Source organism: Passer montanus, unplaced genomic scaffold (genome assembly GCF_014805655.1).
Source record: "Passer montanus isolate IOZ18808 unplaced genomic scaffold, ASM1480565v1 scaffold35, whole genome shotgun sequence".
NCBI classification, from domain to species: Eukaryota; Metazoa; Chordata; class Aves; order Passeriformes; family Passeridae; genus Passer; species Passer montanus.
In genome coordinates this window covers 3,575,353-3,585,835 of record NW_024368263.1, presented here as the reverse complement: position 1 = coordinate 3,585,835, position 10,483 = coordinate 3,575,353, and the positions used below count along the sequence as shown (strand labels likewise).

Sequence of the window (10,483 nt, the reverse complement as noted above, 5' to 3'; positions counted from 1 at the left end):
AGGCGGCTGTCCCCTGTGTCCCCGCTGTGCCCGCTGTCCCCGCTGTCCCCGCTGTCCCCGCTGTCCCCGCGGTGCCACCTCGCGTCGGGCGCCGGCAGCGGCTGGAGCCTCCACTGCTGAGAGATAAGGACTTTTTTTGTTTTGGTTTGGTTTTTCTTTTTTTTTTTTTTTTTTTGGGGGGTTTTTTGCTTTGGTTTGGGGTTTTTTGTGTTTTTTGTGGTTTTTTTGTTTTTTGTTTTGGGGGGTTTTTTGCTTTGGTTTGGGGTTTTTTGTGTTTTTTGTGGTTTTTTTGTTTTTTGTTTTGGGGGGTTTTTTGCTTTGGTTTGGGGTTTTTTGTGTTTTTTGTGGTTTTTTTGTTTTTTGTTTTGGGGGGTTTTTTGCTTTGGTTTGGGGTTTTTTGTGTTTTTTGTGGTTTTTTTGTTTTTTGTTTTGGGGGGTTTTTTGCTTTGGTTTGGGGTTTTTTGTGTTTTTTGTGGTTTTTTTGTTTTTTGTTTTGGGGGGTTTTTTGCTTTGGTTTGGGGTTTTTTGTGTTTTTTGTGGTTTTTTTGTTTTTTGTTTTGGGGGGTTTTTTGCTTTGGTTTGGGGTTTTTTGTGTTTTTTGTGGTTTTTTTGTTTTTTGTTTTGGGGGGTTTTTTGCTTTGGTTTGGGGTTTTTTGTGTTTTTTGTGGTTTTTTTGTTTTTTGTTTTGGGGGGTTTTTTGCTTTGGTTTGGGTTTTTTTTTTTTTTTTTTTTTTTTTTTTTGGTTTTTTTGTTTTGGTTTGGTTCGGGGTTTTTTTTTGTTTGGTTTCGGGGTTTTTGGGTTTTTTTGTGGATTTTTTGCTTTTTTTTGGTTTTGATTTTTGTTTTTTTGGAGTTTTTTTTTATGTTTTGGGGTTTTTTTTGTTTTGGTTTGGGGTTTTTTGGGGTTTTTTGTGGTTTTTTTTGTTTTTGTTTTTGTTTGTTTTTTGTTGTTGTTGGTTTTTTTTTTTTGTGGTTTGTTTTTGTTTTTTGGGGGTCTTTTTCTTTTTCTTTTTATTTTTCTTTTTCTTTTTCATTTTTCAGTTTGCTCTCCAGTATTGCCAGAATAGGAGGCTGAGGCCGTGTGGGGAGGACCTCACATCACTGGCACCACGGTGGCTGCAGTGTCAGTGTCACACTGCTGGGGCTGGCGTTGGCTACAGCTCTGTCATTACATTTTGGGCAGCGTTGGGTGGAGACCCCGGCCCTGTGAGGGGGGAGAGGCCCTGGCACAGCCTGCCCAGGGAGGTGGAGGGTGCTCCATCCCTGGAAACATTCAAGGCCAGGCTGGATGGGGCTTGGAGCAACCTGAGCTGGTGGAAGGTGTCCCTGCACATGGCAGGGCATGGAAAGAGAAGGTCTTTAAAGGTCCCTTCCAACCCAAAGCCTTTGATGATTGTAGTTCTAGGATATAGTTCTAGGACACCCCCCCTGCCCCACAGCTCACCTGGAATATCCTGGTTGCATCTTGCTCTGTTCAGGGATGGAGGGATGTGGTCAAGGCCAGCCTTGGAGGCATTTCCAGGAGCTTTGTGATTTCCAGTGTCTTCTCCAAGCACCAGAGATGCAGGAATTGTGGGGATCTTCTGGAGAGAATCAGGGCTCCAGTGCTGGGTTTGGGTGTGTGCCTGTTATCCCTGCTGCAGCAGAGGCTGCTTGAAGGGCAGATGCAGGAGAGGTGCCTGTCTTAGCAAGACTTGACCTTATGGGGCTGGGACGTGGCTGAGATTTACCTGGTGACCTCAGGAGCACATTCCCAATTGCAAGGAGCATTCTCTTAGCAGGGCAGTAACCTGTCCAGCCTGAACTCCTGCCAGTGCTGCTGGGATTTTGAGATGTCCATGGGCTTTTGTGCCTGTTAATGGGGGAATGTTGCAGGTTGTCAAGCTGCTGGTGCTGTTTTGAGATGGGTGATGTGGAGGATCTGCTCAGGGGGCTGCTGGACCCTCTGGTCAGACCCATGTGTGGATCATCCAGGTCTGGAATGGGAGCAGCTTGCTTGAAGTTGTCATAGGAATGCAGAGCCAGGACTCGATTTCCCCCATGTATATTAATCAATATCACATTTAATTTTCTATTTTATCATCCTGTCACTTGGTATTACTGCAGCTCCTCACAGTCAGCTTGTGGTTTTGCAGCCCTGAATGACTTGATATCAACAACAACCTTAATATCCTACCTTTCCAATCCCCCTCCCAGAGCATCTCCACAGGTTCCCTGGGACACTGCTGATGACTTCTCTTCACACTGAACTCTGATCTTTTGGTCTTACCCTTTCTTTCTGATCTTTCAACCAGTTGTTGGCTCAGGAGGCTGTCGACATCTCTCCCAGATTCAGGAGAGCTAAATGACTTTAAAAGCCTCGGATGAGACAGCTGGAGCTCTAAGGCCTTGATCCAAGTCAACTCTCAACTGAACCATCCCTGTCCTTGTGATTGTTCAAAGGAAAAGTCACAGAACATCACTCCCCTCTCTTGGAGGACACACACTCTTCCTCCTCAAACCCTCCACAGGTTCCCTGGGACACTGCTGATGACTTCTCTTCACACTGAACTCTGATCTTTTGGTCTTACCCTTTCTTTCTGATCTTTCAACCAGTTGTTGGCTCAGGAGGCTGTCGACATCTCTCCCAGATTCAGGAGAGCTAAATTACTTTAAAAGCCTCGGGTGAGACAGCTGGAGCTCTAAGGCCTTGATCCAAGTCAACTCTCAACTGAACCATCCCTGTCCTTGTGATTGTTCAAAGGAAGAGTCACAGGATATCACTCCCCTCTCTTGGAGCACACACTCTTCCTCCTCAAACTCTATTTACCACCCAGCTTTAGAGTTTTAGCCTCTCTTACAGTTTCTGCCAGACTTGCTGAGTTTTCCTACCCAGCCCTTGGGAACCATCCTCTAAAATTAGCCCCATGTTTGCTGCCTTCTGTGCTCTGGTCCTGCCACACACTGAAGCAAAGGTTATCTGCTCAGTTAATGGTTAAGCAATGTTTTATGCAAGTACTTTTACCCTTGGATGAAAACCATCTGATCCAGGAGATTTATTACTGTTGTTTTCCTGTTTATTTCAAGCAGTAGAGGAAGCAATGTCCTTTACACGTGTTACAGTCCCCCCTTGGCTCAGAGGAGTGAGGAGCAGAGCAAAGGAGAAAGAGAAGGCACAAAGCCCTTCAAGGTGGTTTGTTTTTTTTTATGCCAGGTAATCCAGACCAACTGTCACATTGTAAGACCAGTTTAAGGTGAAAAAATATTCCCCCTCCCTCCTCTGGAGGAATCTTTCCCTCTTTTTCTTGTGTCCAGCCTTCTCCTTCCCTCCTGCATGTCTGGGACACATGAGAGGGGTGAGTAATTGCCAGGTGGGACAAGCCCAGTGGCCCTTTCCATCCTGTGACCATCAGTCTCCTGCCCCAGGGGACAGTCCCAGGGGTCTGGGGAGGCTTGTCCCCACCCCAAAGTGCCCTTCTAATTCTGAAACATGGACAGTCAACTCTCATGGCCTTTGCCACAGCTGGTCCCTGGCACATGCAGGTCTGTGTTTGGAGGAGACCCCCCCAAAACCTTTTGGCTGGGCTAGCACCAGGGACAGCTGGGTGGGAAGAAAGGTGGATGTAGGGATGGGCACAGAGAAAAATACCAGAGTTAGAGAGTTTCCTCACTGAAACCTGACCCACCTATCAGCCCTTGGAAGACTTTCCATTTGTCTTCTAAACTCTCAGGCCTAAAAGTCATATCATTTGCCCAGCCATAAATAGCTGAGAATTAAACAGACTGTGCTGCTTTTTGGCTAATAGATACGTTGTCTAGTGCTGCAACCTTATCTTCAAATCCCACTGCTGTTTGTATTGGAGATCAGGACCTTAAGCTGACTTTTTCTTTCCAAGATTTAAAGTGCTGGCAGAACATTAATTCAGTTGTGCAACCTCCATTCAGAGGCTCTCAGGTCTTGGCATGGGGCTAATTTTTTGCCCTTTGACAGCTGCTGTAAATCAATACAGCAGCTGGAGGTCACTTGTAGTCAATCAGTAACCAGTCCTGCCAGAGAGGAAAACACTAAATACTTGGTATTAAAACAGGCTTTAAACTGGATGTTCTTGCTCTGGCTGACATTTTCACAGCCTTTAAAATCTGGCTGCATCCAGCCTCATTGGAGGTACCAGCCTGGCCATGATCTTTTCACAGGGAGAATTTCCCAGCACATGCACATGCACAAATTACAGCCAACTGGGGCACGAGGTGTTTCAGGTGGAGGAAGTGGGCCCTGTGGTGCAAGGTGCTCATTTAGTGCCAGCTGAATTAATCCTCCTTTTTTCAGGAAATCATTAGGTATTGGCTGAAGCCATGTATGACCTTCATCACAACCACCTCCCTCAGCAACTGAGACCCATGGCCAGGGGGGAATTCTTGCAGGGGTCCCTAATTTCATTCAAAACAAGTGGAAACTGAGCTCTTTGCTGTCTGAATCATGTTCCAGTGGCGTCATCACTGCTGTTTGCTCCTAGTTCTGGAACTGGTTGCCCAAAAAATCTTCTGCCTGACCTCATCTGGAGCCCCTGCAATGAGAACATGCTCAATTGCTCTTTCCTTTGAGCTCAGCAGCTCTGGGCGTTGTGTGATGTAGGATCTGTGTCTGAGTAATCACCCAGCCAGTTCCTTGTGCCCTGCCAGCTACGTGACACCAGCCCTGGGTGGCACCAGCCCCACGTGCAATCTGTGTGCAGCAGCCACTCACCATCACTTTGCTGCTGCTGCTGTTTGTCCCCTGCTGGCAGAGTGAGTAACCCGTGACTCCTGTTGGGATCCAGGTGCTGATGGTGTCTGTCCAGCTGCAGGGTTTGCACATTCGGGGGTTGCAGTTCTCATCCTCACTCCAGGGTGGGAGTGAGGGAGGTGGGCACCTCATGCTGGTTCAGGGCTGTCAAGTATCCATCAGATCCATCCCTGAGCCCTGGGGAACTTCTGCAGGTCTCAGACCCAGCCAGTGCAGGTGTCAGACCCAGCCAGTGCAGGTCTCAGACCCAGCCAATGCAGGTCTCAGACCCAGCCAGTGCAGGTGTCAGACCCAGCCAATGCAGGTCTGTTCCCAGTTTCTTGGTTCGACTCGATCTTAGGAGGTATTTTCCAACCTCAATGAGTCTATGATTCTGTGCTGCTTCCTGAGCCAGTGTCTTTGGGGAATGCTGTTTTCCTCCAGTCTGCACATGGAGGAAAGCTTTGACATCAGGTCATTTCCACAGTCATGTGGCTTTGGGGGAGGCATCAATGCCCCAGATCTTCCTTGGAGCCTCACACAGGCACTGGTGCACCTTCTGAGCCCACAGCCATGCAGGGAAAGGACTCAGGGAGGCTTTTCCCTTCCTCTCTCCTCTCACACATTTTATATAAACTAAATACTGGCATTTCCTTCCAGCTTTCTGACAGCCTGAGAGAAGGATCCCACAGAGCAAGATGGAACCTGAGCTCATGAGCAACACAGAGGAGCCACATGCACGTGCCCATTAGTCCTGAAAGGTGGAGCAACATCCTTGCACTGGCCCCATGCAGGAGCATCCCCGGGCTGCTGGACTGGTCAGGCTTGAATTTTAGGCTTCTTAAGGGTTTAATAAGAGGCTGAACTAAAATACTGGCTTTGCATGGAGAGCTGAATTCTTCAAGGTCAGAAGGTGGAGAGGCTTGAGGTTGGGGTCAGTCCCATGCCACGGGGAGGTGTGGTGCTCCCAGCACTGCCAGGAACGGGTTTTTTTTCCTGTTGAGCAGGTGAGGGATGCCTGTGGCACTGCTCCTTCTGCCTCAGGGCACCTGTGATGGTTCTGTGCACTGGGGCACAGCCAGGGGCACCCCGAGGGCTCACATGATCCTGTCTGCAGGTTTGGGCAGGAGATCACAAGGCTGTGATGGTTCTGTGCACTGGGGCACAGCCAGGGGCACCCCGAGGGGCTCACATGATCCTGGCTGCAGGTTTGGGCAGGAGATCACGAGAGTGGCTGGGCTGTGTTAGGGAGTTGGGTTGGTCTGTTCAGTGTCCATCTCACCCCACCACGTTGGGAAACTGACCCAGAGTGTCCCCCAGGATCCCCTGTGCAGGAAAACCCTCGCACACCAGCCCTGTGTGTCCCAAGGGGGCTGGCAGACACCTTACACCTTGCACAGCCCTGGCTCTCAGTGCCTCAGAGCACTTGCATGCTGCATCTTTTAAGTGCCCGATGCCTTCCCAGTGGATTCACCAGGAAGGAAAGCCAATAAAGCACTTTTGAGCCAAGGCTTCAGCAATGCACTGTGCTGGCTAGAGCAGCAATGAATCCTCTGCTTTCTGCTCCCAGCTATGTTTGCATCCCAGCTCTTCTGAACAACCAGCTCCATGTCTCCCAAGTCACTCCAACACTCCCGAGTCACTTCAACACTCCCACACTTACAAAATCCTCTAATTTTAGGAATAAAAGGAGCCATACAAACCCTGTCTTTATTAAACCTTCATCCTCCAAAACCTTTTTGTCAGTATGGCAAGAACATGCCACTTCCTTCAGGTTGCTCAAAAAAATGGCAGATGAGGCATGGGTCAGTGGTGGCTGCCACAGCCAGGGATGATCTGGTGGACATGCCAGCTGCTAAATGGTCTCCACAAGAACATACACAAACATTATGGGCCTTTAATTGGAGGTTTTTTTCACATACACTTAGGAAAGGTACAACAAAAACCCAGCAGGTATTTTCTTTGTCAGCAAAGCCTGGTCCAGACTCCTCTCTCTCCCTCCCACGCAGCTTCTTGTGAAATTACCCAAATAACTGGATATTTAGATCCATTCCTGTTGCAGGAACATTTCAGAAATAAACCAAGCCCAAACCACTGGGAGAGGAGCCCAGTTCTCCATCCTGCAGTGGTCTCTACCCAAGGCCTGGCTGCTGGTGCAGAGCTGAGCTCACATCCGACACTGTTTCTCTCACTGAGTTTTCCTCCCTGCAACAACCAAACACTCCACATGTGCAGGCTTTAGGGGGTGCAGATGCCCAACATCTGCCTGTTTAATCTCCTTCCCCAGCCCTTGCCATACCCAGCCCCATCACAGGCCTGCAGCACATCATCCCACTGCCAGCCTTGGCTGCCCTGCAGCAAGCCCGTTAGATGGCACCATGGGGCAGCACTGGCTGCACCCTCCTGCCTCTTTTCCTCCCTTCCTTCTCACCCAGACATGTCTTGACACTTCTACAGCCCCTGAACTGGCCCTTTGTGTAGGGCAGCAAGCTCTAAGCCCTGCTACAGTCACTTGGCTGAGCCCACAAAACAAGGAGCAGGGACAAGGCTCACTGTGCCATGTTTGCCCCTGTTCCCTGCAATCACAGTCCTCAGCAAGGCAGGATGTTTCCATGATCAGCCTTTTCTTTATTTAAGGATTTTGCATAGGCAAATGTTACATTTTTTGGACACACAAATGTTAAAATGATTGATCCTATGCATACTCACCTGCTCCCACCCACAGCCCACGCTGGCTGCCTTAGGGAATTCGTTCATACACCTGTATACAGTGGCCTGGTGGAAGGAAAGAGTATTCTGAGGTTTGGAAGACTCTAAAAAGGTTCTGAAAGGGTGACACTGATAAAAGCCTTTAAATTGTCTGCTTGTGTTTGTGCAGTTCAGATTCAGGAGCTTTGCATCTGCCTAATGCAGTTTGCAGACTGTATCGCACTTTCCCAGGTTGAATTTTGTTCTGACTCCTCTTACTTTACCCTCTCATCTATAAAAGCAGGATTGCTACTGAAAACAAGCAATAAATTGCTGTGTATGCACAAGTGTAAAGGCTTTTCAAAAGCAAGAGAGCTGGCAGCACACTTCTGACCTGGCTTGGACTTTTTGTGATAGACAATATATTGATTGAAACTTAAATAGGGAACAAGGATGTTTGCTGACCTTGTTCTGGTGACAGAAATGTCATTTCAGGGTGAGACTGTGCCTTGAGCTTTTACAGGGACCTGTTGTCCTGGGCATAGGATCAAGAGAGTTTGTCCTTCACTAAGGATTGCAAGATAGGTAGTAGTTGTCATTTAAAAATGAGGTTTTTAAAAGGAAAAAAAAAAGGAAATTTGCAATTAAAAGACGAAAACACATGCTTAGGTTGGTTAAATGTGCACAATTGTAAATACAGATAATAATTTACAGGCTTTTCTCTTGAAATATTAGTCCTGCTGTAAGAGTGACTTATGACGACGAATCAGACTGAAACAGAGACAGATTAAATTTACATTATATATTTCTTAGCTGTGTAGCCCAATAAATGCTATGAATTCTGTCATTTATGATGGAAGCTAGATAAAAATTTTATAATTACCAAAGTGAGTCAACTAGTTAAATGGCACTTCCTATATGGAGAAATTGATTTCAATGCAAGATTAATGGCCTTTTGCTGCTGGTTTACATGCCTGCCAAAGACCAAACTATGTTGTAGCTAAGCATCATTAATGGATTAAAATAGGGGTTCCACATAATTCCTACAGCGTATCTTCAAACAGTGTGTTTAGTTTGGCACTAGCCTAGCACTTGTTAGCCCTACTAACACACGGATCAGGGCAGCTCACACAAGTGAGGGAGGTTAATGCAATCCCAGGAACTCTTTCAAAAGCTCACAGGTTTTCTTGTGGATGACTTCGCGGAGCTTGCGCACGCGCCGGACGCTGGAGGTGCCCACAAAGCTGTCAGGCTGCAGGATGGCCATGCCATTGTGGACATCGCCCATGATGATGAGCTGGCCATCCACTGTGGTCATGTTGGGACACGGGCAGCTCCAGTCCATGTTCAAGAGCGTGATTTCTAGTGGTTCCTTCCCCAGGAATTTTAATCCCATCTTTTCATCCTTGAGAATCTCCTCCACGGTTACCAGGGCATGTCCTGAGTCTTGGTCTTCGGTCAGCTCCGTGATACGGCCCAGGATGACAAAGTCACTTTTGCAGAAGCTGGTCACCAGCTTCTGGCGGGGCTTGCAGGCCTTGCAGTGCGTGTTCTTTGGGAAGGGACACATCTCCTCGCAGGCCTCCCGGCTCTCAAAGTTATTCTCATTGCCTCCACACCCGCCGTAGATAAAGGACTGGCACTGCTTTGTCAAGCTATTGTAGGCCCACCTGGGCTCGTAGGCCTTGCAGTGGCCTTGAAGGGCAGGCAGGTTGCAGATGTTGATGGGGCCATTCATGCACGTTAGCATGCAACTCTCGTAGGTCTCAAAGTGGTTGAGGTTGCTGTTACAGTTCCCATAGATGAAAGTAAAGCAGTTGTTTTTCTTGGCATCGTAGTACCACCTGGTCTGCTCTTCCCCACAGTCTTCACTGTCCGGCTGCTTCAGGCACTCGTCGGTTGGAAAATGTGTTTTGTTCTGGGAAGCTTCCTTGGATGTGGGCTCTCCTCTGATGACTGACAAAGGGAAATCTGCCCGGAGGAGGCCACCACTGTTCTGGGCAGTGCAGGTGTAGATTCCTGCATCCTGCAGCTGCGTGTTGTAGATGACCAGCTGGGCGATGTTGGTGACCACGACGTTCCCTCTGACGTGGTTTGGCTTCATGATGACTTTGTCCTTCCCATCGACCTGCTTCTCCCATGTGATTTCTGGCTTGGGTCTTCCTGAAACGTCGCAGAGGAAGCTGACGGTCTCTCCCACGTAGACAGACTGATGGACAGGGTTGTTCACCAGTGCAGGTGGCAGGATATCAACGACTGTCGTCTCGGAGTAGGCGGTGGTAGGGCGAGCTGTTGTTTCTGGGGGGATAGGGCTGGTGTTTGGCCAGGTAAGGTGGTACCTACAGGTGACCACGTTCAGTGTAATGCCTTTGATGCAGGCCTCTGCATCCATGTAGCACTTGTTGTAGTAGGTGAGCCCGTCAGAGGCACAGGTAAAGCTCGGCTCCTTCTCACATCTGTCCTTGCACTTGCAGACGGGCTGCCCGTCCCAGATGTCGCACTCTGAGCCTTGCTGGATGCACATGAAGCGGTCACAGGTTGCCTCTTTGGGCATCCCCACAGGCCCCTTCTTCCCCTTGATGTCCATGTACCGGGCAGCCACACAGCTCTTGGTTCCACAGACATTGGGGCAGCACTTCTCAAAGGTCTCGCACTCCTGTGGGGAAGGAAAATAACCTGATCATTACTGGGAACAGAGTCAAGGCCTTTTTGGAGACTCAGCAAGCAAAGAGCCCAGAAACTCAGCTCTGCCACAGGTATCCATGGTCTGAAACTCAGTGCCCCAGCTGCCAGTGAGTAGAAACATCCCCTAAGCATTTCCCAGGGGGTTCTGAAGTGCTGAAGAAGACTCTCGAGAAGGAAAATGTATTTCTGTTTGTTAAACACAAACGTCCTCATAAGTCTTTACCCCAGAGTCACATGGATTGCTTGACTATGAACCAACCCACCCCCCTTCCATGCTCTTTGAAATGCCTGAGGACAAGCCCTGAGAAACAAGAGCAGTTGGAAAGTCTTATCATATGGCTGTAGGCAGTAATCCTTCTTATTTTCCAC

The 10,483-nt window shown here is 48.5% G+C and overlaps 1 protein-coding gene across 1 annotated transcript; it reads right to left on the bottom strand.

Annotated features, from left to right (window-relative positions):
* Positions 1 to 8,102: 8,102 nt before the first annotated feature.
* Positions 8,103 to 10,075, bottom strand: WFIKKN2 (WAP, follistatin/kazal, immunoglobulin, kunitz and netrin domain containing 2). Its single transcript, XM_039716214.1, has one exon. The coding sequence runs from the start codon at positions 10,014 to 10,016 to the stop codon at positions 8,574 to 8,576; it is 1,443 nt and encodes a 480-aa protein (XP_039572148.1). The 5' UTR covers positions 10,017 to 10,075; the 3' UTR covers positions 8,103 to 8,573.
* Positions 10,076 to 10,483: the final 408 nt, after the last annotated feature.